The sequence below is a fragment of the Notothenia rossii genome (assembly GCF_949606895.1).
Source record: "Notothenia rossii genome assembly, chromosome: 2".
Lineage (NCBI taxonomy): Eukaryota > Metazoa > Chordata > Actinopteri > Perciformes > Nototheniidae > Notothenia > Notothenia rossii.
Window position 1 is genome coordinate 86,973,756 of NC_136904.1, and position 26,972 is coordinate 87,000,727.

Here is a 26,972-nt window from a genome sequence, read left to right on the forward strand (position 1 = left end):
TTTGACCTTCTGCTGGAGAAGAACATGACAGGCAAACCTGTCTGTGAGAAACCCGTCACCTCTGGTGACTTGTCGAGCAACACATGTGATTGTGAAGCTGCCTGGTGAAACAAAACTGAAGAAGGTGAAAGAGCTTGGTAAGTAGCAGGATGGGAGCATGCATGAACTCAATTTGAGTAAGGTGATCAATCCACTCCTAAACATTCATTCAGACCCTTTTTTTAAAAATCATAATGTGAAGCATCATGTTGAGATCTCTGAATGATCCAGATCCTGCCCCCAGGTTCATGTCCCTCCGGCGGGTCCTTTGCTCACCCATCCTGCAGTTCTTTTTTTCCCCTTCTCTGACCCATCTCACAGTTCCTTTTCACGCCTAGAGCACCTGGAGCAATTCCCTTTCCCACCCCTCCAGCAGTTCCTCCCTTCTCATCCTGCCGTTCCTTTACACCCTGTCCGGCAGGAAAATTATGATCTGATTCTCACCTATATTTTGTTTTTGTGTTGTGTGTGTGTGTGTGTGTGTGTGTGTGTGTGTGTGTGTGTGTGTGTGTGTGTGTGTGTGTGTGTGTGTGTGTGTGTGTGTGTGTGTGTGTGTGTGTGTGTGTGTGTGTGTGTGTGTGTGTGTGTGTGTGTGTGTGTCTGTGTGTGTGTGTCTGTGTGTGTGTGTGTGTGTGGCGCCACGGCAACAGAACACTAAGTACCGACTCTACAACCTAGCAACAGGAATCAATCACACACACAGGGCAGTCTTCACAGGGAGACAGGTATGTCCAATGTTTTTTCTTTTAATGCCCATGTATGCTTTAAAACATGCAAAATATCTAAAAGATATTACGAGGATCTGATAAACTAAATAGGCATTTTTGAGTAAATGTCATTTTTGTTATATTCACTGTTAGTCGGATTGAGAACTAGTTAAACTAAAAGCTTGACTATTTATGACTTTCACTGAAAGTTTGCTTCTTCCGTTTTTATATGGAGTTGTTGCATTAAAGGCACTGTTATTCCTTTTTATAGTAAAGTATGGTTAGACGGAGATACAGACAGAGATAATGAATTGTGTTCCACAATGACTTAACATGCACTGGTTTCAATAGCTAAATATAATTTCTATTTGATTTTTTTGTATTATAGTGACCTTGCAGTATTCAATGCAGTTTTATAACAAGGTAATATAATATTTATTATTTATTCTATAACACCGCATCAATTAAATTCCAGATAAATGTAAGTGTTTCTAACTGTGCACTTACATTTATCTAGAATTGTATTAAATGATCAAAATGCATGCATTTTTCTCGTTATTATGGTTACAGTAACCTGAAGCCGTACCGAGAACACGTTGGTTAACAAGAAGCAGGGTAAACCTGAACCGGTTGCCAGGCTCTCACAGAGCCAACACACACTTCAACAATATTCAACCCAATTCACTCATACCCACAGGCAAATAAAAGTTGTGAATTTAACTGCATTTAAAAAACCAACACAGACAAGAAAAGGAAAACTCAACAGAAATGTAACAGCCAAGTGTATATGACCAAATCAAGTGGGTTTACCTGATGTACTAGAACCATCATTCTAATGATTTAGACTTCTAACCTTGGAATATATTGATAACGGTGTGTGGCGCAGTGGGTTGTGCGTATGTGTTTGGATGATGTTGTTTGGATCAGGGGGACACAGGTTCAAACCCCACTGCAGTCAGCATGTCGTTGTGTCCCTGGGCAAGACACTTCACCCCAAATTGCTCCTGTGGGGATTGCCCACAGTATTGAGTATGTAAGTTGCTTTGGATAAAAGCGTTTAACAAGTGACATGTAATGTAATAACCGGATTATTTCCTGTCCTCCTTGACCCCTCCATCCTCCAGGAAGATAAGACATGATGAAGGATTTCTCTCTGTCCCTGCTTAGTCGTGGGTGTGGGCGATTAGTCTCGTCAAACGGAAACACAGGGAGGCATGATGGTCGGCTGGACGTCTGCTTCACACCACAGGTGCTGCACACTTGCAAATGCTTTAATAGTAGCCTTCCAATATTGGAGGACACATTATTATAATATACCCAAGTTGTATGTTGGTCAATTCCTTTTTTTTTTGTACTGGTTTAGTATTTATGTTATGAAATGTTTTTCCATTATGCCTTCTCTCATGGCAAGCTTTCAATCAAGCAGACATTCATTAATCAATCAGTCCATCATTCCATTCATCATATATTCAATATTTTGAATCAATCGACCAACAGGATTACTTTATCTGGAAGTCCCGGGACTCTCTTCTGCGGTTGTCTAACAGCGGCCGCCAGATTGTGAATGAAGAGTCAGCCCTTCCAAAGACTTACAGCACCCGTCGGGGCCAACTTCAACTCTATTCCCAGGTATGTGTGTGTGTGTGTGTGTGTGTGTGTCTATGCAAGTAACTACACAGTTTGGCCCTAATGTAACAAGGGATATTGGTAATGTAATGGCTGTAGAATAAGGAAAATCAGTGTTTTTCCTGTGTAAACCTCACTTTCAAGATGCATTTATCTCTGCCACCAAGTCTATGTCTGTAATTAGAATTTGTGGAATATTTTAAAGGGGGCTTTTTGTCTCCCACAACCCACTGAAATATCTATGATCACTGCAAACCATACCAAAATGCATGGGGGATTTCTATCACCCAGCGTCCAACACAGTTATCAGCAGCAATGTTGTCATATAAATCAACCAAACAAACCTCTTTTACAAATGTTAGTGATTCATTACTTGTCCCTCCAAAGTGCAATGTCTTCACTTTTTTATAAAGTTTTTGACGAAAAGGTACGTCAGCATTACTTATGGGTGGTCCACAATCTTCCTAATTAACGGCTCAATCAACAGTGTCAAGTATTTGTTTTATTTTGATTATGTGCTCATTAAATAGTCGATTACACTGAAGTATCCTTATAGTGAGTGGAGCGTTGTGAATGTGTGTGTAAGCCCAAGGGTTTGTTTATTTTTGTAATGACCTTTTGTCAACAGGACTTGGTTACCATCGAAACCAGCGCAGTGACCAGAGATGGAAAGCAGAAAGTTGTACGGCGATACACTCAACAAGACAAGTCGCAGTTGAGCACCCTCAAGGAATTAACTGCAGCCATTTTGAGTTACAGCAACAGCCAGGTATAAGGAAAACTCCTCTAAGAATATGTGCATTTATCATGTGTATATATACTGTATATGTGTGTGTGTAATACCCATACATGTATGCATGTTGTATAATGTACCGTATGCCTAATGTTCAAGATTTTGTCTGTAGACAATTCAGACTTGAATTATAAATAGAAAAATAATAACCTAATGACACATCAATTATATTTAGGTAAACTCAATTCATTTATCAATATTATTTATATTAACATTGAAGTACTTTAAACTGTAAAGTAAAAAAGAGGTTGGTCATACACCCAACTTTTCAGCTCTCCATAGCTTTACAGCCTGTTACAGCCTCATTGTTTTTTAATGAATTGTTTTGTTCCTCCCTAGCACTCTCATTAACCTTGTTAACAGCACTAGCTAGCAGCACTAATGTTTTTCTTCCCTCCAGTACACCTCCTCCAGACTCGGTCCACTTTTCCTTCCTCCTCTTCATCATCGCCCTCTTGCTCCAGACCTTCATCATCCCATTCCTCCGCCTCTTTGCACGACACAAGTGCAGCCAAGTCCAGAGTTGCTTCGACAGTTGAACCCTGAGTGGCTTCCTGCCGAGGGAATAACTGAATTCCTGGGGAACCATCCTGAAGGTAAAAGAGGGATGGATGGATATAGATTGATGTAAACGTATAGGTGGATAAATCCAAATTAGAACATAGGTTTTATAGCATGTTGGTATGAGCCAGGGAAATTATTAAATGACTGATGCACTTGGTCTTTTAATTTCAATAAGTGGTAAAGCAAGACTTGAAAACAATAACCACACAGGAGCTTCACTGCACAAAGTCAACTTTACCAAATCAATTGTAAAACAAACAGAAACTTCTCCGCAGTTAAAGAGGAGGGGCAAGGTATCAAAAAAACGGTCCGGTTGGATCTGTTCCTCCAGATACCCTGCAGAGACAAGACTTCACAGGTGCAACCCCAGGCCTGGGTTAACGTTTCAGCCATGACCCCCGAAGAACTAAAAGAACCTCAGGTGCATGCTAATGACTGAAGTCTTTTTCAATACTCCTTTATCTTTGGGAATGTGTGTGAAATGTTGTAATGTTATGTTTAACCTATCGGCCAAATGTCTTTTCCACACACCGCAGACTTATCTAGACATGAGTCGGCAGCATGCTGGAAGTTCACAGCACAGTACAGGAGGGGAGCACCATCATTCAAACATGAACTGGCTCCATGATATGGCTGATGATCCAGGCTCCATTCAAGACAGTCTCAAGACTCATGATGAAGGCAACTATGAAAGATCGATAAGGGGGAGCAGACATGGCAGGATAGGTGTGTGTGTGTGTGTGTGTGTGTGTGTGTGTGTGTGTGTGTGTGTGTGTGTGTGTGTGTGTGTGTGTGTGTGTGTGACACCTCTGTAGCACTTGGTCTTGCCGGGAATTGAACTGGTGACCTTCCAGTTGCCAAGCCAACCCACCACCGCCCTATTCCATATTCATTCAAAGCATAAGTTTAATTTAATTTTGGCATATAATGAATTAAGAAATATATTTCAACCTTCTCATACTGTACTTTGAATTTCTAAAAAATGTTTATTTCCTGACTGCTCTCTAGTCAGGAAGCATTTAACAAACCTTTACATAATACAACTCCTCTGCAGTCGATGTAGATGAGGCTCTTTTTACTTCCCCACACAGGCCTGCTTCCTCCTCTGACAGTGGGACAATCAGGAAGCCATCGACCCTGCTTGGAGAACACAGCCAGGGTAAGACTGTTCAGAGTCTTAAGCTTTAGGACTAAACATAATCATACTAAACATTTAGCCACATTATAATATAACAGCAGTATCTCAGTGCTCACCCACATCCCACTTATAAATAACATTTTATTGAGGAACTGAGAAAACAGTGCATGTCTGACAAACCATTTTAATCCCTTTTTTCAACACAGACATCTTCATCCTTATTGGATTAAAATCCTTATTTTTTTCAAATTTGCTTTAAAATTGCAAATATTTGGTTCTCGAACACAACAAAAATATATATGCCTTTTTCACTATCATCTTTAAAACTTGACATAAAAACATGAAACAAAATGCAAATGACAGAAACTGCTGCAATTTACGTCAATATTTCTTTGTAAAAACAAAACATGGACGAATGGCTAAAAAATAGAAATGGATTCATTTTTCATTCCAGTGAACCTTGATTGGCATTTAATTGCCTACTTTCTTGAAACATAATTTCTTTGTTATTGGAATGACTTCACTACATTCTCTCTTTATATTTTATTAAAATAACAGTAAAAGGAAACAGTAAAATACTTTTTACTAGAAAACTACACATTATTATTATGATGTGTTCCCAACCCCGGGCAATCAATATTTTTTTTTAATTGAATGCAATCCTGATTTCTGTCATTGCCATGACATGAGAGGATATGAGAGCAATAATTCCAAATGTCAGACCGATCTAAATGTAATGTTTCAGCCGAAATGGGAGGGCGCCAGGACTGATGAACTCCACACTGCACACTGCCTTCCTCCCATAGCAGAAAGTCGCACCGTGAAAATACTCCATCAGCAGCCTCGGTTCCTCCCGCTGCTGTTTCCTGAAAAGGAGGGTAACAAAGACACATTCTGTTTCTCATCTGGACCATATATCTAGTTTAAAACATATCCAGGCCTTGGAACAACCAGCATCTCAGGTTGTGGTAGGGGGACAGCGGAAAACATTTGTTATTGTCTGCAAATGTTCACCATGTTCTTCGTGTCTTCTTTTACATCGTGGGTTCTCCTTTTAGACCCTCCTCCTCCTCCTCCTCCTCCTCCAGTAGCAGGTAGTATTGCAGGACGGAAAGGCCCAGGCAAGCAGAGCTCTTTGGCCTTCTTACAGAACCGACAGCTTGACCTCCAGAATCCCTGTACATCGAGGGATCCTAGCAGAGGCGTGGTTAGGGGTATTCTTCCTCTAGAGCTGAGAGGTATGGAGAGCTTTATGGGCCATACTATGTTTTTTGGGGTTTTCCCTTTCCTGTAGTGTGTTATACGTTGTATGCATGCAGAAGGTTCAAGTGGGAGTCCCCCCCCCCCTGCCTGAAACTCCTTTGTTTACTTCCATATTCATCCTTCTATGAAATTTGGGTGATTTAAGATTACTTTCTGCATCTAAGCTGAAATGTGGAAGTTTACCTACAATGGAATGATTTGGAAAACGGACAAGAACCCGGTCTCTCCAAGAATATACTGTTTTAATTGCATGTAGGGTTATTAAACTTAACAGACTAGTTCACCCATACCTTTTGACATATAAATACAATAATCCAAGTAGCAAAAGATACAGTTATGCTACCATTCATCTGTCAAAGGGTGTATTTTTCCTGTTGTCAGAGTTGATATGTATTGTCAGATTTGCAGAACGGCAAACCTGTTGGCAACCTGATCTTGGCTCCTGATGGGGAGATCATTCAACTCTCGCTGTACAATCACAACCATGACCATGACACTCAGGAGCAAGGTACACGTAGTAAGCCCTCATGTGAAAGCTCTATCTTCATATCTAAAATCTGCACATCTGGAGGAGAGATTCATAGATTATAGCAAAGCAAATTTGAGCCACGCACATTCTCCTAAACCTTGCCCTCTTTTTAAGCTGCAAGATTTGCCATCTCTCACTTTGCCTCGCTAATGCTTTTGCTGCCCTGCTTCTATAGTGTTGCTGATTTTCTGCCCCACCACCACCCCAGCATCTGTGAGCTCTAGGGGCAATTATTGAATCATCACTCCACAATATGTCAAACATATTTGCAGGGAGGCCGGCGCCTAGACAAAACGCTCAAAACGAAATGCTGAGTTGTCTGATTTAATTAATAACAATTATTTTTGTCTCTCAGCTCTCCAGGTTTTATCTGCAGAAGGAGAGAAGTTACCCTTGGTCATTGTGCTGCAGGCTGAAAAGACACATACAGGTGCACCACACACACATGCACTGGGATTTTTAAGTTAGAGGAGCATGTTCGGTAAGCAATGCTCTTTGATGCTGTTAAGGCGAAAACTTCTTTATGTGTTGGCGTTGTAACAAGCTAGCTACATATGTTGGTTTTTTATATGAAACAGACTCTGTCCATGCATGACATGACAGTATAGTTCATTACATGGTATTTAGCTGACCCTTTTATCCAAAGCCACTCACATCCACTTCAAAACCGTAGACATGCCTACGAGAGCAATGTGGGCGTCAGTATCTTGCACAAGGACACGAGGGGTGTTTCGCCCGAGGAAGGCTGCTCCAGAGCCACCATTTCAAGCATACTACGTCATCGAGTGCCGCTGAAGGATTGTTCCAATGTCCAGTATACTTGGAATTCTACCGAGGCCGGCGTACTTCGTAGCGAGAAATGTCGAGGCTGCTGTAGACTCCGCTGTCTTAAAATCCCCACAATGCTTTGTGCACAGGCCAATTTCCAAATCTTTGGAAGAAATCGCGCTCCATTTAAGGCGGGGCCTCGCATATGACGCACACCTGTAAACCTGTTAGCCTGTTCCACAATTCTTCATTTTCCGAGGCTAGGAAGGATTCTTGCCTCGCTTCTGAAGCAAGTGACTCGGAAGACATGTGCTACCAAGCAAGCGTCCTCGACATTGAGAAACACCCACAGTGTGTTAACTGTTAACCCCCTGATTTGCCGTTCTGCCCACTAAAACCTCTGAGCCAGAGCCCCCATACGTCTGTGTGATTCTTCGTGGTTTGCTTTCGTAACTTTAGAACGGTTTATGCCATTAAGGTACTGGGATTGGCTTCTACATCATAAAATAGATTTGCGATTGCTTGAGCAAATGCACACATAGCTTGCAACCTTTTTGTTCCAGGTTTGGATGTCATGGTCTTATAAACATTATAGTTCAATAATTCCTTATACCTTGTACCTATAACTGCAATTTTCTAACACCTTCACTTAAGGTTTCTTACTGTCTATAAATGTCTTCTTTCTTAGAAACAAAATATGCTTTACAGTACCATTTTCATTGTGGCTACTGTCAAGACACCTGTCTGTTTGTCCTCCCCTCAATGAGCACAACCTTGGGTGCTGTGCTCTCAAGTGTTTTGTCTCCCTGTTCCTGCCTGTTAGCGTCAGCTGATAGACGTGTTATAGTGCTTTATCTTGTTATACAGCATGTTAATTATTCTCTCAGAACCAGCTAAATACATGGGTCGTGGGTAGAGTTCTTAAGAATTCGTTTGGCATGTATGAACACGTGGCGCACGACATGTCTTGTGAATTCTCCGGCCGAAGCTCCAAATAAACCATCAGTGTTTGTTGCCATCAAAGTTCCTGCTCTCCTCGTGTCTCTCTGAGTCCTGTCTCCATTGCTTCAGAAGTTTCCATCACACTCGGCCAAACTCGTCTGCTTGTGTTTGCGTAGTTTTGCTGTCATAACTTCAACATGATAGAATCCAACCCTGTCTGTGTTTATCCCCTATCTCACCCTTTGCAGGTGGAGAGTTAGAGCCAAACACAGATGTTCCTGATGGTGACATTCAGCACCATCAAGCCATACACAAGGTCAATTAATGACTACAATGCAAATGTTTAATAGGGCTTTTGATTGCATGCTCACCTATATGATTCAGGTATTTTTTCTGTAGGTACTATACAAAGAATGACAAACAATAATCCAATATTTGAATTCAGTATATAGACATTGAGCATCTACACAATATATTGCACTATTTATTTTTGTATTATCTTCTTCCACCAGCTTGTAGAATTTCACACATTGACCGAGATCAATACATGCTCACCCAGCAGCCAGAAAGACCCAGGTAAAACTGCTGTTTCAGTTTATTATTATTTAAAATGTGTATTTATCTTTAACCAAACTTCTTGTTTGCTGCTCCAGAGGCTGTGACGGAGACAAAAACAAAGACTTCAGAGGCAGTGGCATGGACAAAAGTGATTAAAAACCACATTACCATACCTCCACTGAAGGAGCAGGTGGGGAAGGAGGAGCCAAGAGAAGGCAACACCGAGCAGGGCAGCATCCATGGATCACATCAACCAGGGTAAGTGTATATAACATTCAGATCTCCTCAGTATTACTCAAAATAGTTAATTCATGGATTTGGAACACCAAGATTTCTAGTTTCATATTTAGTTTCAATGGTCAGCAATAAAGATGGGCGTTGAGTCTCAGTCTTTCTCCTTTTGCAATCTTCATTTTTAAAAGTTGCGATTCATCATTATACTTTAAAAAAAAAGTGAATGTCTTTTAAATAACCATGTGAAGAGTAATCATATTTGAGATAGTACCTGCATAACCATCTGACACTTGAAAATTGTTGCTGAAAGTGAAATGTGAAACAAATAAAATTTGCATGGAGAAGCTAAAGTTTAATGATGATGTTTTTTTCGCAGCAAGCAGAACATCAACCCAAATGAAGCAACAACAGAGCTCACTGGGGACAAAAGGAGGACGAATACTGAGATGAAGGACGCTGGGGAAGCTGCAGCAACAACAAGGTGAACGGGGAAATCTCAAAAATGACCCTGATTAAAACATAGCAGACACTTAGCAATGAGTAACAAGCTGTAGCCTACAAACGCACACAGACCGATGTTCACCATTTCATTAAGGAAAAGGGAGACGAAACCAGGGAAAAGTGAAGCATCAGATGGACTGAAGACATCGAGGGCGAGGACGGAAGGAGGACAGCAGAGGCAGAAGACGAAAAGTGATGCTGAATCGATAAGGAGGCGGACAGAGAAGGAGAGGACTAACAGAGAAGAGGCAGACACTCAGCACCATTCTGCTCTACCATCTGTAGTGAGTACTACAGTAATTGACTGGTTTACACAGATTGGTGTACTCTGCAATGCTGTGAGGTAGCTGTGGCTGCTGCTTCCATCAGTTTGAGGAGAGCCTATCAATCCTACAGAGAAAGATGGATTTTTAAGAACATTCTCGAAGAGACCGAAACAAAGATCTGCCTCAAAGCTTTCTATAGTATGTCAAATGTGTTAAATACACAGTAATTTTGGAGAAACCAGCTCGAGTGCGCTAGAATTTGAAAATACACAACCGGAAAAAATCTGCCACTTCCTTACAGAGTCCCTCCTCAAACACACACGAACGCGCACATGACCAATGAGGGCACGAGATAAGTTTGTGCACAGATGGAAGGCTGACGGGCAGATAGGCCATCCAGTTATTTTAGCCGGTCCGGCAAAGAGTATTGGTCATGCATTTTACATTACTACAGCTTCCACAGATGAATTTTTTTTACGGATTTTTTGTCAAAGCAGTAGCACTTAAGATATTCATTGCTATCGGGATGTTAAGAGCATTCCATGGAATATAACAACAAGTGTATCTTGAGCCGGTTTCTCAAACTTACCAACCCCACCTTTAAGCATTGCATACAAATGAAATGAGATATAATTTGTCCTCAGAGAAAAAGGATGCCAGACAAAGGAGGAGGGAGAGGAGAAGAGAAGACGAATGAAAAGAAAAAAGAGCGAGGAGAAGTGGCGAGACAAAAGGACGAGTCTGCCGTAAGGAGGAAGAGGAGAGGGAGGCTGAAAGACAAAGAGTTGGCTGGTAAGAAACTGCAGAAATTCAGGAATGAGACGACTTTTGTTTTGAAATGCTACCAAAGTGAATCATGAAAGTGAAGAGAGGTAATCACATAAAGGATTGTTATCACATCATCAAAACATCTGCAACATGTATTGCAGAAATGCATATTGTTTTGGAGCAGAGTAATCCTAAACCCTGATTTTAATGTTCTTAGGTCAAAAGACGTCATCTAGAAAACATTTGTGAGATGAAATGACTGTAGTTGTCTCTGTAGAAGTGGTAAGACACCCAGCGTTATTTAGATAAGTGGCATCTCTTTTAATTTACATTCCTTTAATTGTTTTCTCTGAAGAAATCAATGAGGAGCCCATGAAGAAAGAGGAGGAGGAAATAAACCAGAACATTAAAAAGGCTTCTCACCTAAAATCGACCGAGAGGCCCTCTGCAACACAAAGACACAATACCAAAACCCATTTAGAGGAAGAAAAAGAGCATGTTAACATCAACGCTGATAAACACAGCCAATCAGAGAGCTCGCTCAGGTCCACTGCATCCCCATTCAGCCCGAAGAGCCTGAAGAGGTCTTCTGCCTCTTTCTGTGAGGGTGTGGAGCATGCCAGTTCTACGGGTCTCGCTCCATCACGTGGCTGCTTGTCTTCATGTTCAACCGTCATGATAACAGAGGAAGAGTTGATACTGAACCCGATAAAGCAAGAGGTTGGTACATTACATAACACTTCATTTAATTCAAAGTATAACAGATGCAATAATAAATCATCATAAAACTTAGAAAAACAAGAAAAATGCAGGTACATAGGTTTTCAAATAACTATAAAACATTGTATTGCGGTTGTTTTTGTTTCACATACGTAGAATAAAGAGTCATTTTTCATGTGTTTCACTGGCATGGTGTTAATCTTTCAAATGCCACCTGAATGACAGTTTATCAGAAAACGACCACTTTAGGTACTGCTGTAATACAGAGTTCTCATTACTTGTTCAATTCCCCTTATTTGACTATTTTTAAGGCATTTTCCCATCACGTATATGTTTTCTAGGCACCAAATAATTGCACAAAAAAACTACATGTGCGTGTTGTGTGTGTGTGTGTGTGTGTGTGTGTGTGTGTGTGTGTGTGTGTGTGTGTGTGTGTGTGTGTGTGTGTGTGTGTGTGTGTGTGTGTGTGTGTGTGTGTGTGTGTGTGTGTGTGTGTGTGTGTGTGTGTGTGTGTGTGTGTGTGTGTGTGTGTGTGTGTGTGTGTGTGTGTGTGTGTGTGTGTGTTAGTCCTCCAGGCCTAGAAATGGCCTGGAGGAGGAAGAGGTGGCAGCTGTGCGTCTTGCCAAGCGAGCGGAGAGACGGAGGCAGGATGTGGAGAGGAAAAGGAGGGAGCGGGAGGAAGAGGAGTTAAAACAGCAGAAGAGGGAGGAGACAGAGGAGAGGATGAAGAGTGAGCTGGATAAAGAGAGGAGGAAGAGGGCTGAAGAGCTCAGGTCCTACTATTTTTCTTCAAACAATATGAAAGTGTCCATATGCACATTGAAACCGACAGAACAGCCAATTAATTAATAGTCAATGTCCATCTCCAGACTGAGGAAGCTGGCAGAGGAGGAAGAGAGGAAGAAGCACGAAGAAGAGGAGCAGGAGCGAGTGAAACGGGAACAAGCACAACGAGAAAGAGAGAAGAGGAGGCAGGAGGAGAGGAGGCGGCAGATGGAGCGACTTCAGAGGATGAGAGAGGAGGAGGAACAGAGGAGGAAAGGTGAGAGGAGGAAAAAAGCAATGGGAAGGAAGTAAGAACAAGCGAACAAACGAATTATCATGAAATGCAAACAGAAAATTGTCCAAAAAGGACCAAAAGTGCTTCACGTGATCTGCTCTAATGAAACCCTCTATGTTAACATGCTAGCTAATCAGTTTATGCTTACAAAGCCCAAGAGTTAAAACTAACATTAACTCACTGCATCATTTGTTGTGTTACATGAAGCCTCAGAAACAGTCCTCCAGCATGGTGTCTAGACTACTTTCAAAGAAAATGAATGCATTTTCCAAACAAGGTTGCTGCAGCTGTTAAAAGCTTCCTGCAGCATCAGGTCGGCATCTTAGCGGATGGTGAAGGGCTAATTGAACTTTGAATTGCCACATATAAAATACACGACTGGTAATCTGAACGTAGGTGGCGAAAAACTAATCTCCAGGTTCACTTTGAAATCTATAAAGAGAGACTTGGCCTTTATAATTTGGGATTGAAAAACACACAACAGTCTTTCTTCTCTGACATCATTACCAAAAACAAAAACAACGCACGTGCCTTGTTTGCTACCGTCGACAGACTAACTAACCCCCCAGTGTCAGTAGCCTCTGAATTTCTATCCACCAGGGCATGCAATGATTTTGCCTCCTTCTTCACTGACAAAATTCAGAAAATCAGACAAGCAGTCAGTGCCTCTGCATCAGGTACAGCAAATGTGTTGTCCCTATGTCCACCTAATATAAATTCAAACACCATGACACAATTCCATCAGATTAATGATAAAAACCTAGAGGACATTATTCAACTTCTGAAATCGTCCTCCTGGTGCCTTGATATTATTCCAACAGGAAAGAGATGTTTTCGTTGCATGGCCTCAGATCTACTTCATATAGTAAACAAATCTCTTCACTCAGGTATTTTTCCATAGGCCCTGAAAACTGCAGTCATCAAACCGCTCTTAAAAAAGAATAATCTATATGCTTCAGTAATAAACAATTAGAGGCCCATATCAAACCTGCCATTTGTAGGTAAAATCTTTGAAAAAGTTGTTTTTCAACAGTTGAGTAATTTCTTGCATTTAAATAACTGTTTTGATGTGTTCCAGTCAGGCTTTCGTCCAAACCACAGCACTGAGACTGCTCTTGTAAAGGTCTTCAATGACATCCACTTAAACACAGACAGTGGCAGAACTTCAGTGTTAGTATTATTAGATCTCAGTGCTGCGTTTGACACTGTTGACCACAACATATCACTCGACCGACTAGAAAACTGGGTGGGACTTTCGGAAACAGTTCTAAATTGGTTTGAATCCTACTTAAAGGACAGAAAAAACTTTGTTTCTATAGGTAAATACACATCTGAGTTGACAAATATGACATGTGGGGTACCTCAAGGCTCCATCTTGGGGCCTCTTCTCTTTAACATCTGCATGCTACCACTGGCTCAGATAATGAAAAACAACAACATAAGTTACCATAGCTATGCTAATTTAGGTAACAATTTCACCAGGAGACTATGCTCCAATTCAAACACTGAGTGAGTGCATTGAACAAATCAATGACTGGATGTGTCAGAACTTTCTCCAATTAAACAAAGATAAAACTGAGGTAATGGTTTTTGTTTTTTTGTATAAAAGTTAGTGCTGAGCTTCAGTCTGCAATGTTCAAAACAACAGATACAGCCAGAAATCTAGGTGTAGTCATGGACTCTGACCTGAGTTTCAACAGTCACATTAAAACAGTTACTAAATCAGCTTACTATCACCTAAAGAATATATCTAGAATTAAAAGACTAATGTCACAGCAGGATTTGGAAAAATGTGTCCATGTTTTTACCTTCAGTAGACTGGACTACTGCAATAGTGTCTTTGCAGGTCTCACTAAAAAATCTATTAGAAAGCTGCAGCTGATTCAGAACGCTGCTGCTGGAGTCCTCACTGACACTAAGAAAGTGGATCACATCATTCTTGTTCTGAAGTCTTTACACTGGCTTCCTGTGTGTCAAAGAATAGATTTCAAAATACTACTGCTGGTTTATAAAGCACTGAATGGTTTAGGCCCAAAATACATTTCTGACCTCCTGCTAAATTATGAACCATCCAGATCTCTCAGGTCTTCAGGGGCTGGTCAGCTTTCTGTCCCCAGAGTCAGAACTAAACATGGTAAAGCAGCGTTCAGTTATTATGCTCCAAATATCTGGAACAAACTCCCAGAAACCTGCAGGTCCGCTGCAACTCTGACTACTTTTAAATCCAGGCTGAAGACTTTTCTCTTTGCCGCTGCTTTTAATTGATACAGTATATTCATATCTTAAACTGTACTGTAACTTTTATTCATGTATTTTGTCTTTCAATGTTTATTTTATATCTTTTCTTTTTAATGACTGATTTTAAATTCCATTTTCTTAATGTCTTTCATTTTTGTAAAGCACTTTGAATTGCCTTGTGTTGAAAGGTCCTATATAAATAAACTTGCCTTGCCTTGCCTAATCTAATTTCCTGGAAACTATATTTGATCCTCTCCAGCTGAGCTCGAGCGTCTGCGCCTGGAGGAGGAGAGGCAGCAGGAAGAGGAGAGGAAGAAGCTTCTGGAGATGGAAGAGAGTGAGAGGATAGAGTACCTCTGCAGGAAGGAGCAGGAGGAGGAGAGCAGGAGACACGAAGAAGAGCAGCGTAAAAGGAAAGAGGAGGAGGCCACCTTACAGGCCGCAGAGGAAGCAAGGCTGCAGGCAGAGCAACTTGCGAGGTACACTAAGTTTCTGTCTCATCAACCTTTATTTTATATTATAAATCCATACACATTCAGATGCTTCAAACCCATAACACGTTGTATTCTGTTGTCGTATCATGACATTAAATGATTGTCCAGCTCTGTCTCTTTCTCGTTCTGTCTTCCTGCAGAGAGATGGCGCTGTTGCAGCAGCAGTTGGCCGTTCAAAGGCGTCTGTTGTTGGAGGCTGGAGGTCTGGAGAAAACGCAGGGTATATCTAGACCGTGGATCTACTCTTACTTCACTTTGTTATAGTTACTGGGTGTAAATCCAACTAGCTGAGACCATAACCCCTGACTTTTAACCTCTATTTGAGATAATTTCTTAAATGGTTCAATGATTATGAGAATTCAAGTTAATAGAGGACATCAAAAGATGGAGGTCAGGCATCTCCGAATCAAAACTCCTCTGTTGCTTTAAAGAATATACCATTGTCCATTTGTCAAAGACAATACCTGATTTCCTCTTTTAATATTTTCTATGTTTCTATAAAATAAAACCATTTTAAATATTGCGGCTGTCCTTGTTTTATGCATGTCTGATCATTTACAATTCAAGACCAGGTCAAACTTTTGACAGATTTAGAATAAAAGCAGTCAAGGATAAAACTAAATCTCAGTAGCAGGAATAAAAGCGCTGATTGTTTTTTATGTAAGCTTTTAAACACAGAGCAACATAAGTGTTTTTAGAATATACCGTAATTTTCGGACTATAAGCCGCACCTGAATATAAGCCGCAGCAGCGGCATACCACTCTCGGTTCCACTTTTACTTTTGCGCGCTACCTGTCTCACTCTTTTCCGGCCTCCAGCTTTTCCTGCTGGAACCCGCCGCTTAAAGGTGGGGGTCCGCGGACCGGCCATAGAGCCCATAGAGTTAAAGGTGTTGGCCGTTAGCTGTAAAAATCCATAGATTAGCCGCACCGTTATATAAACCGCAGCGTCGAAAAATAGGGGAAAAGGCGCGGCTTATAGTCCGAAAATTACGGTAGACATTTTATTTTATTTAGTTTTTCTCTTACCTTCATTTATCATATTTTAAATGTGGCTTTTAATTTGGGTTAATCTGAGTGGTATCATCGTTCATGTTTTATGGTTTTGTGATCAACTCTTTCTGTTGTTTTTTATAACTTGTTTTCAATCATGTTCCTCAATCTCTATTTGTATTCATTGTTATTGTATGTATCTTGTCTTGCTCTGTAAAGCACTTTGGGCTGAATCTTGCATGAAAGTTGCTCTGTAAATAAAGTATTATTATTATTACAACTACATGCTCTTTACAGTAGGTGGCGGTATGAATCTTAAGTTACGCCAACCATCCTGACATTAAAACCAACGAAGAAGATTCATCCGGAAACACTTGGCCGTTGTTATGGTAAAACAACACAGCTGTTGAGAAGTATTTTCACATTTTCGTTGAAAGAAGCAGTCTTTTGATAATAAAACTGGAGTCAATGCAATGAAAACATAAAAGTGATCAATGTTTTTGAATCGACAGCTACTGTTACAAAGACTGTGAGAAGCCAACGATCTGTTAAAGGCTTTTTTAGCCAGTTAGCAATCAGCTAACAGGCTAAGCTGTTTATCACCAACAACAATAAAAGGTAAGTACAATGTTTTTATCTTTCATCCTAATGTGTATATACAACAGTCTACATAGTCTGACAATTTTCAACTCGAGTTTCTAATATGGGAGATTACTATAAAGGTTATTAATGTATCCATAGCAACTTCACAAATCGGAGGTCCAAGATGGTTCTGTGACGTAGTTTATCACCGGTTTAAAGACCTGCATTCATATAAGGAGAGGTGGAAGAAGTACTCTGATCTTGTACAAAGTAACACATAATTTAAATACTCAAGTAAAGTACAGGTCCCTAAAAATTGTACTTAAGTACAGTACTTGTAAATGTACTTAGCTAAACATAAAAAGAAGCATAATGCAAAAGCAGTGTTTCATGCAAATAAGTAATTCACAATATAAAAAAAAGCCAAAATGACCTACACGGGGCAGTCCTAGTAATTTCATTTAGTTTGATCGTAGTGTTTTGCTGTCTGTCTGACATGTCATAATTGGCAGATTTGTTGTTTGTTTCCCTGGTTAGCTCCGTTCAGCAGGAAGGAACATGCAGCTACATATTCAAATGCCTGTCACTGCAGAGCTGTCTACTCTATATTATGTTATTTGGCATTCCTGCACGACAATAATCATCTTTAACAAAAACTTGGGACTACATTTTTGGTTTATTTCTCTGTATGCCATTTTTGTATTCTCTTTGCTATCTAGACTGTTGGATTAGGTGACATTGTTGTAGATTAGACAACAAGTTCAATAATCAAACTGCACCTTTTAATTGCAATTTATTTGTGGATGCAGGTAACATTTTGATGAACGTTCTCCAGCCTCTCTTTGGTCAGAGGTCTTTTCAAAATGGACGTCAGCATTGCCGTGTCGCTGATTCGAGGCCAGATGCGTGCCGTGGTTGAGCGAGCAGTGAACGGAGCGGTGGAGACGGTGTTGGCTGAGATGCTAAAAGTGGTGGGAGTCAAATTTGAGGAGCTGAAAGGCCATGTGGCGCTGATGCAGAGGGACGTTGCGTCATTGCAAAGGGAAAAAGCCCAAAAAGAGAAAGAGAATGAAAACATCCGAGCCAAGCTGCGGTATACAGAGCTAAAGCTAAAATACTACAGGCAAGGAGTGGAGGAGGAGCTGGAGCAACGAGTTTCTGCCTCCACTCTGGGCCGCATTCACCCGTCCATGTACCTTCAAGCACAGAGAGGTGGGGCGGGGGTTTCCTCCACTGAGATTTCTCCATCATGCTCAATAACGAACCCTGAGGGACCACTGTCAACAAGCAATCAAGGTAATGGCCATGGAGATGACTGACACATATTTGGCCCCCTCCACTGCAATGGGTCTTACTCCTTTCTGTGTGTGTGCTTCCAGAATGCAGCTCCCCACACAGCACAAGCAGGCGTGCAATCGGAGCGCTTTGTCATTCAGATGTGGGAGATCTGAGCTCTGACACGTCTGACCTGCTGCTGCCAGTCTCACTCTCTTTGAACACTCCTACAGAATCTAGTCAGGACAGCAGCACAGGTACTGTGTGTGTGTGTGTGTGTGTGTGTGTGTGTGTGTGTGTGTGTGTGTGTGTGTGTGTGTGTGTGTGTGTGTGTGTGTGTGTGTGTGTGTGTGTGTGTGTGTGTGTGTGTGTGTGTGTGTGTGTGTGTGTGAGAGATACTGCTGCCTTCTTTTCTACATGTTGTTCCCTTCAAACTTAATTTGGAAAAGTTTAAATGATATCTGTTGATGTAAAAAGTAGGCATTATCCTATTTACTTTTATTATTGTATATTTTAAAAGTTAAATATTGGATACTGGATTTGGGGAAATTGAGTATTAGTCAGAATACACACTGAATGGAGAATAGCAAACCAAAAGGAATCAGAATCAGAAACGGGTTTATCACCAGGTAGGTTCACACGTACGAGGAATTTGACTTGGTGTCGAGCGAGAATCAGAATCAGCTGCATATGGATTGATAAAATGTTGCTGTGTGTCTCTGAACAAAATACTGTGTTTGTGCAGTGTTCTTTCCTGTAGAGCGACACGTAGCTCACATCCATGATCAGGAGAACGACTGTAAGTGGACCGTCACTCTGCAGCCACACTCAGAGGGAGGGGACGCTCACCTGGATCCTCCTCCTGTCCAGGCTCTGGAGCAGCAGTCAGCCACTTGCTCACCGTCCCCTCATGTTTCCACCCAGGCCGATAGCTCCACTCTGCACTCCTCTGCTTCACAAGTAACCACACACTTCCAGACTTCATCCTATTGGTTTTGCATAAGCAGTAGTGTTTTTCATAAATACACCCCCGTGCTGAAGTGGCCAACCTGCATCACGCCCTGACCTTTAGGGAGGAGCAAGGATTAGCTCTATATAAATCTATATTAGAAGAACTGTGTTAAACAGGAACAATTACAAAAACATTACTAATAATATATCAACAAAAGCATGAATTAATTGATTAACCATCATTTGTCATTGTTTTGTAATGTTTCTTTACAACTTATTAGAAAAACCTTTATTGATTGTTACAGCAGCATCAAAACTGAAATGTAAACGGATAAATACAAACAAATCTTCGCAGGTTTATTGACTATAATAACTTATAATAACAACTTAGGGGTGTTGTTGGACACACTGCGGATACAACGGTTACTAGATATACCTCAAGAGGTGTAATACTAGTAGGAGTATATCGTATCATTTATAAGAAAAGTAATTTAGTATAAAGCAAAATAAGTAAATCAGTCCAAAGGAGAATTAAGTGTGCCAGAAAAAACGACTGGAGGTATTACGCTGTGTTTTCTTATCGTAGTCCTAAAGTCCTTTCTTGGTGTAATGCAGGTGAAGCAGGAGGAGGAGGAGGAGGAGATCTGCATAAAGGAGGAGCCAGAGGAAGAGCAGGATGTGATGGCCAACCTTCTGCTGGACTGCCAGCTGCAGCAGGGTCCTCTTCCAGAGTCAGAGGTGAGGCTAGAGCTGAATGTTCAAGCTGACAAAACAAGGTCAGCACCTGAGTTCTTGTGAGAGGGTTTTTCCCAAATTGTTAAGAAGATTTTTTTTTTAAGAACCTTTTAAAAAATAATAACTCTCTACATAAGTTAGTTTTGGACTTTTTTGTTTTGGCCTCTGATAGTTTCAACTGTCAATCAGGCACAGATCTCACAGTGATGAAGTCGCATCATTGCCATTTGTGGGTGTAGACAATGGACCAGAGTGCTTTGCAGCCCTTGCACGGTTTTTCTTTAGAAATAGAGTATCAAAATTAGATCATTAAGATCCCTTATTGTACATACACATGAATACCACAGGCTATTTAAAAGGGCCTCTTGAAAGAAATGAATGTTTTTTTCACTTCCTCCAGACTCAAAGGTCAGGGCTTCCAGAAAGTAACTCTGCAGCCTACAGCGCAGCAGGACCATGCACTGGTGAGTACATCTGTGTATGAGAGTGTGAGCAGATGCTTCTGAGACTGCTTGGCTAGTTCAAAAAAAAAAAAATGCTCTTGATGATGTTTCCCTAGTTGACTCCCCCTGGCCAAACAAAGCAGTATTGATCACTTGTATAAAAACAAGATGCCATTGATATATAAATCAGCTCCATGATGTATTGACCTATTAAAAATCCAAATCACTGCAAACCTCTCTGTGTGTTTGCTCTCAGATCTGATGCCTCAGCCTTTGAGCTCCCTGCAGTCCATGGGTTATTCGCCATCAGGTCTCCCACATCGCCAGGCGGTGCGGCCATGGACTAAAGACCTCAGTCTTTATGAAGATTTCAAGCTGCGCAGGAATGAGCTCCGCAAGCGAAGCATCAACAGACGCAGAGAGCTGGAGAAGACGCTGCCTCAGCCGATGCTTGCAGACCTGGTTAGTTGACCTGACCCTGTCCTTACACACACACACACACACACACACACACACACACACACACACACACACACACACACACACACACACACACACACACACACACACACACACACACACACACACACACACACACACACACACACACTGCTGAACAGCTTGGTATCTCCTGCCTCGATTGGGTACAGTCAGATGTCATCATACCAATAGTCTTCCATGCTTTTAGGTTATTGAACGTCCTATTTACAAATATATGTTTTGTACATGGTGAACCAAAGGCTGCGCGCCCAGAGGCTTTTTAGTGGGCGCGTCACCGGGATGCCAGGGGTGGTTCTCACGGGAGGAGGAAGCATGTGTGCGGGTATTCAAATCTTCCTCAGCATGTATATATATGTTAAATGCAAACGGGGGGAAATAACTGAAAATAACCATATGGGAATATTGCATCGAGCGACCTGGAAGCACGTCTCCTTGGAGAGGACGTGCACAGAGCGAAAGAGAGATTCTCTCCAACGCATGGTGAGATCGCTCCTTTGTGCCACGCGGATCATCGTGTTTCCTTTTTTGTGGATTATAGCCAAAATAGGCACTACAAACATTTCTGTTGTTGACGCCGACGGGCGCAGGAGCAACAGTTTTTTCTTTGTGTTTCAATGAACTATGGCCTGGATTAGACGAAAAGACAATTTCAGTGTATCGTGAGTGGACTTTTTGTTAGGTTTTGTTGGTTTTGTTTGGCTCAAACTGTGAATACAGTACACTTGAATAACGCAGGAAACCTGTCTTTGTTTATTTTTTTGAATGTATGCATATAGCCTGTAGTTAATACATTTCAGTGGGGACTATGGTAACCCCTGGTGCAGATAGTTGATCGTTACATTCTTACATTTCTCTATATTGAAAGGAAAAAATATTTTGTTCTGTTGAAGGTACGCGAGCGCCGAGAGAAGACCAGACTGAGAGTGGCCAGATGGAGAGCGAAGAGGAAACTCCAGGCCTGTGTGAACCAGGCTCCGGTCAGTAATGACTGCTTCATCAAAGAAAGGAGTGCATGATGTAAAACAAAGTCTCTGGCGGTTTCTCAATGTCGAGTATCCCTGCTGCAGAGCCACTATTTCAAGTATACTTCGTCATCGAGTGGCGCCGAATGCTGGGCATTTAAAATGCATTTAAACAGTCCTTCGGCGCCACTCGATGACGTCGACGTATACTTGAAATAGTGGCTCTGCAGCAGGTATACTCGACATTGAGAAACGGCCTCTGACTCATGGAAGTGTTCTACTTAATTATTAATTATCTCAAGGAAACGTTTGTCAAACTTGTCTTTCAGGTGCATGAAAATTATTTCTTTCTGTTTTCTATTTAGTCTGTTTTTAAATGAGACCTTCAGGGATACTTTTAGTGATTTTCTCTGTGTTAGAGAAGCTAACATGAAATCGCACCACTTATCGTCAGTGCTGTAAGTGACCACACTCAAGCTAGGAAGTGATACCGCCACTCACACTTGAGCAGCAGATCCTGCTTGAGACATAAAGGTCAATACATGAATTGACTGCACAGTATCTGCTACACGGTTTAGTTTTGAATAATTAAGAAGTACGCTGCTATCTACAGACCCCACTACTACCCACAAGTATCATTTACATACAATAACCTTCCTTCCCAATAAGACGAAGCCTGTCGTTTTTGTCTTTCTCATTCTTAGGCTCCTGATGGCGCTGCAGGTCTTTGTCAAACTGGTTTCCCTATCAGCAGCCAGCATCAGCAGCTCAGAGTGACCTGCGGTAAGACGCACCCTAGTGGTTAAAATGCCAGTGTCATCCCTCAGTAATAGTCTTGAGTTCCTGCTTTCAAAGTCTTGCGCAAAGTTTGTTTATAACATCTTCGCGTCATCCAGAGTATATTTACCTGGTGTGTATGACTGTTAGTAGACACGACTTGGATGTGTGGCAACTATGTCTGTGTATTCCTCCCAAGGGAGTGCTTAGGGAAATGCAGGTGTAAGAACAACATCGACAATAAGAGTGAAACAAATACAATTTTATATACTTCAAAATAAGAACAATAATAACAGTTCAAACACGAAGTAAATGAGTTCAAAGTGAATATAATTATAAACATTAATACATATATATACGTCTAAAGTGGTTTTGAAGAGTGGTTAATGAGAAAGCTGTAAGCAGCATTACCACAAGCTCAGCTTTCAGCCCAATTCGAACAGCATATTGTTTTTGAAGTGAAGGCCAGAAAACACGTCTGCAATTTTTAAACTAATAAATTGCCATCTTTATTTTTTAGCTGCCACCTCCAGCAGTCAGCAGAGGCAGATGCTTCAGTCCAACAACTTCCTCAACATGTCGAAGCTGCATGCGACAAACAGCCTCCCCTTCACTCCCTCCTCCTCCTGCTCCTCCTCTCCCCTCCTCAGAGGCCCCAACATGGCCCCACATCAACACGCTGTGACATTTTCATCCTCTTCCTACCCCCAGGCCAGCTTGCTGCAGCAGAGCATCTCTCTGACAGACACGGATATCTTGCAGTGAGATCAGAGGTTTTTACGAATGTGTCATGTTTGGTGTTCAGGAAAGGTCAATCAGACACTTCATCATTCATCACCTTTCCATCACAAAACAGAAGCCTGCACACTTCAATAACTCCTTTTATTAGATGAAAATGTTTCAATTGATAGTGTATCTTCATCAGGTCAGACGTACAACTACCTTATACCCATATGTGCAGAAAAAAACAAGAGCATCTTATATGGATTACCTTTTTTAATCAGTTCAACATAACAACCAGTCATGTGTACAAGCTTATCCCTGTTTGATTTTAAAACACATTTTAAAACCCATTTTAAAACCGTATGTAAAAAATATCCTATACACAGGAAATGCTTTCAAATGTGTATATATGTAAAAACCTTCAAAGTAAGTCATCTTGAGCTTTCCTGTACATGCTTAGTGCTTATTTATTTTAAAATGAAAGGTTTGTTGGATACATGTATAATGCAACATGAGTAATATATGATTTTGTTGATTTAAATGCATGTTACTGTCTTTTAAAAGTCTAGACCAGCGGTTCCCAACCTTTTTCAACTCAGGGCCCACTTAAGAATCTAAAAAAAATGTTGCGGCCAACATTCAACCATAAACAATACGGAGGCTAAATGAAGTTCTGATTGGTCAATTCAGAACATGTGACACGTTGTTAATCCAGTAGTTCAGACCGCTGTGAAGGACTGTAATGACTGTTGCTAAGGAGGATCAAGAAAGAAAAAGAAAAGAGGTTCAAAAAAAAAAAAAAAAAGTTTCCGCACAAATCATAATGTTTTGCAAATTAATTGGCGGCCCACTTGCAATGCCTTCGCGGACCACTAGGGGGCCGCGGCCCACAGGTTGGGAATCGCTGGTCTACAAGAAAGGAATTTCCAGTGTGATGGTAACTGTATTTTTTGCACTTTGTTTTGGAGTTGAAATGTGTAATACACAAAGAAATTGCCGGAAAAGTATTGCAAAGACTTGAGGCTGCTAATAAGAATACAATATTTTGTAGTTTGTCAAAAATAAACTGAAGATTGGCAATCACCAGATCAAAATGAGAAGCCTGTGTTCAGTAACATTAAAGGCAGCTAAAAGAAGCTCTGTGTTGAACTCTTATTTTGACAAAGCCACACTCCTCCTTAATATAACATGTAGATACGTTTGGAGTACAGCTACAGGTTTTTATCTTTGAACATCACTAAGATAACATACGATACGTTGAAAGAGCTTTTTGGGTAATCATCCCCCCTCTTCCTATTGGTTGTAAAGCACCTTTGTACTTCGACTACATTGTAAAAGATGTAAGATAAAAGCCATGATTCTCATTGTGTGTGAGAGTGCTTCAGCTCAAGCAGTTGTTGGAAGACAAATGAAGCTCAGCGCAAGTTCAACCAGAAAGACCTTCTTTACTCATTCATTTACTATTTTATTACATTTAGCTGACACTTTTATCCAAAGCGACTTACAATAAGTGCATTCGACCAACAAGATACAAACTTGAAGAAAACAGAATCATATAAGTACATCAGGTTTCATAGAGCTAAAACATTTCAAGTGCTACTCAACTAGCTTTAGATAAGCCAGTCCCCTATTTCCATGTTACTACTCTCTCCTCTCAATAAGTGATCGGGGGCGTCACTCCCCAGCTTAACCAATCACTTCGCTCTATTCTCACAAGCCTATCATAGCGCTCTGCTAAACCTTTTAAATGTGCTCTCCCCCCTGTCAGCTGTCATTTCAGGTGACTCGACGCAACCCTCCTCCACCCCCTTTTCACCTCCTGTCCCTCTGAATCCAGGGTCAATAAGCCCCTCCCCTTCAGACAGAACCCAACTATCCATTCACCACCACCAGAGTCTAGACCCCGGGGGGTTTCATCGGATCGGTTCTCCACTCCCGAATGATACTCCTGCACAACGGGGCCTAATCGCCAAAACTCCATTACATTCATTTGTGTATTCCTGACAATAAATATGTATTCTTACATCAAAACCGTCTCTCCTGATTGAAATTGAGTTGATAACCATTAAACCCTAGGAAGACGATGAAGGCCATTATTAACCCTAACATACGTCGTGTTAGCAATGTGTTGAGACTTCAAAAACTCAATATTCCATGTTTTTGTTTTACAATTTCCATTTAAAGATATCTAGTTCGTCTGTGAAATCTTAAAATATATCTACACAGCCTTAGCCCAAAGACTAATTGTTCCTTCTGAAGTCAAGACAAATCCAAAACAAAAGGGACTGACCATGTATATCCTTATTTTTGTTATATATGTTTTTAAAGATGGGCACTTAACCAGGTTTGTCCCTTTAAAACTTGGTATATAAGACTTTGTAGAAGCTGTCATGAGAGGAAGGCGGAGTTGCATCGTCTAAAAGTCATCCCTTCTTTTAAAATAAAATGTTAGCGTGTGTTATCCATTGACTATCCTCTGAGAAATGGCTGATGGCAGTGTGTAGAACAGCAGGGCGAGGAACAGCATGACGATGAGCAGCACCAAGGCGATGATGATGTACTTCTTGTAGCTCCGCCACACCAAGTGGAAGAAACACTTGAAAGGATTCACGAACCACGAGAAGGAGGTGTCAGGACGACTGGGGGCAGCGAGAGGAGGAGGGAGAATTTGAGTTTGAATTATTACTACACTTTAAAGTATTTAGTTTGAACAGCTTTATTAAATGTCGGACAGTTTTTATATTCTTGAATGAAAAAGAATACAAAGAGCATCCACAAGAATAACTGATTTTTAAAAACGTACTTCGAATAAAATGTGTAAAGAAATGGATAATTCTCATTGTTAAGATGTCGAGATGTCATAAAAAGTAAGTGTTGTATGTAAAAAAGTCAAGTTTAATGTCGACATAGTATATAGTATGACTTTCTTTTCAAAAATGTTTGATACACTGACTTTTTTTCGGATCAAGTGTACCTGTATAGTGTGTACTACATGAGGGTATATATACAACTGTATGGTTATTTCTGATACAATTACCTTGTTGGTGATTGGCTAATGGTTACACAAGCCAAAAAAATCATTAAAAATCGCCATGACATCGTAAAGCGGCCAAAATCTGATCATCTCATTTTCAGACAGGTTTTTATATTCAAATCTTTTTTCCTGATACTTTCAGAATTTTTGTACACAGAGGGGACACAGGTTGATGTAGAAAAGACGTGAAAAAGTGGATTTTGCATAACAGCAGGTGACCTTTAAGTTATTGTTTCGAACCTCCTTTTAACACATGTACTCTGTGTGTCCTCTGAAATCCACACTGTTAAAGCAACACAAACCTTCAGAGAAAGAACACACAAACAAACCAGATTAGATTGTTCTTTAGAGAGAATACAGCCAGACTCTTACTTTGGTTTTGGAAGCGGCTCCGGCTCCTTGCGTGCTTTGCCAACAGGATTTTTTTCAGCCTCCTCCCCTGTCACAAGATGGAACTCCACCTCCACTTTTCCCTGATGGATTAAGAGCACATAACTCCATTAATTCAACGTTTTCACAACTGTGAGTCAAAGTTTTAGTCTGGGAACTTTTGGGCAGTGTGTACATCTAGCGTTGTCACTGTAGTACGACGTGATATTTCTGACAAACTATTCTATAACTAATTTCAAATGTTTTGACACACTACAGTATTTTTCCATGATATCTTCCACAAAATATACTATGACATTTTTTGAGTATGATAACATTTCGACGGTTATCACTACAACATCATGGTACTCATACTTCACATGGGAACGCATTTAAGTACTTGAAACAGCAAAAGTAAG

The 26,972-nt window shown here is 40.9% G+C and overlaps 3 protein-coding genes across 5 annotated transcripts in view; 2 read left to right on the plus strand and 1 right to left on the minus strand.

The window, feature by feature from the left end:
- The first annotated feature begins 1,132 nt into the window (after positions 1 to 1,132).
- Positions 1,133 to 16,198, plus strand: kiaa2012 (KIAA2012 ortholog). The gene is made up of 23 exons (XM_079665615.1): positions 1,133 to 1,169; positions 1,871 to 1,995; positions 2,244 to 2,375; positions 3,001 to 3,141; positions 3,566 to 3,761; positions 4,005 to 4,150; positions 4,266 to 4,455; positions 4,821 to 4,888; positions 5,613 to 5,745; positions 5,926 to 6,105; positions 6,531 to 6,638; positions 7,015 to 7,089; positions 8,618 to 8,685; positions 8,882 to 8,945; positions 9,023 to 9,185; positions 9,538 to 9,642; positions 9,757 to 9,946; positions 10,573 to 10,720; positions 11,052 to 11,416; positions 11,984 to 12,189; positions 12,286 to 12,458; positions 14,974 to 15,193; positions 15,349 to 16,198. Exons 2-23 carry the CDS (start codon positions 1,882 to 1,884, stop codon positions 15,470 to 15,472), a joined length of 3,309 nt encoding a protein of 1,102 aa, XP_079521741.1. The 5' UTR covers positions 1,133 to 1,169; positions 1,871 to 1,881; the 3' UTR covers positions 15,473 to 16,198.
- A 150-nt stretch (positions 16,199 to 16,348) lies between these two features.
- On the plus strand, positions 16,349 to 23,985 carry LOC307028722 (uncharacterized protein). 3 transcript variants are annotated; one of them, XM_079663986.1, is made up of 11 exons: positions 16,349 to 16,590; positions 16,714 to 16,819; positions 17,593 to 18,079; positions 18,163 to 18,315; positions 18,804 to 19,018; positions 19,625 to 19,747; positions 20,145 to 20,208; positions 20,444 to 20,647; positions 21,574 to 21,665; positions 22,355 to 22,433; positions 22,948 to 23,985. In XM_079663986.1, the coding sequence occupies exons 3-11, from the start codon at positions 17,647 to 17,649 to the stop codon at positions 23,190 to 23,192; spliced, it is 1,608 nt and encodes a 535-aa protein (XP_079520112.1). In that variant the 5' UTR covers positions 16,349 to 16,590; positions 16,714 to 16,819; positions 17,593 to 17,646; the 3' UTR covers positions 23,193 to 23,985. The 3 variants fall into 3 exon arrangements, with proteins under 3 accessions (XP_079520112.1, XP_079520114.1, XP_079520113.1); XM_079663987.1 differs by lacking the exon at positions 16,349 to 16,590 and adding an exon at positions 16,596 to 16,614; XM_079663988.1 differs by having other exon boundaries at positions 16,546 to 16,819; positions 20,444 to 20,649; positions 21,579 to 21,665.
- fer1l6 (fer-1 like family member 6) overlaps positions 23,291 to 26,972 on the minus strand; it is a 28,234-nt gene continuing 24,552 nt past the window's right edge. The window contains exons 37-38 of the mRNA XM_079665791.1: positions 26,557 to 26,657; positions 23,291 to 25,789 (exon numbers count right to left, since the gene is read on the minus strand). Of these exons, the coding sequence (XP_079521917.1) occupies positions 25,609 to 25,789; positions 26,557 to 26,657 (282 nt within the window). The 3' untranslated portion in view covers positions 23,291 to 25,608. The remainder of the gene's footprint in view (positions 25,790 to 26,556; positions 26,658 to 26,972) is intronic.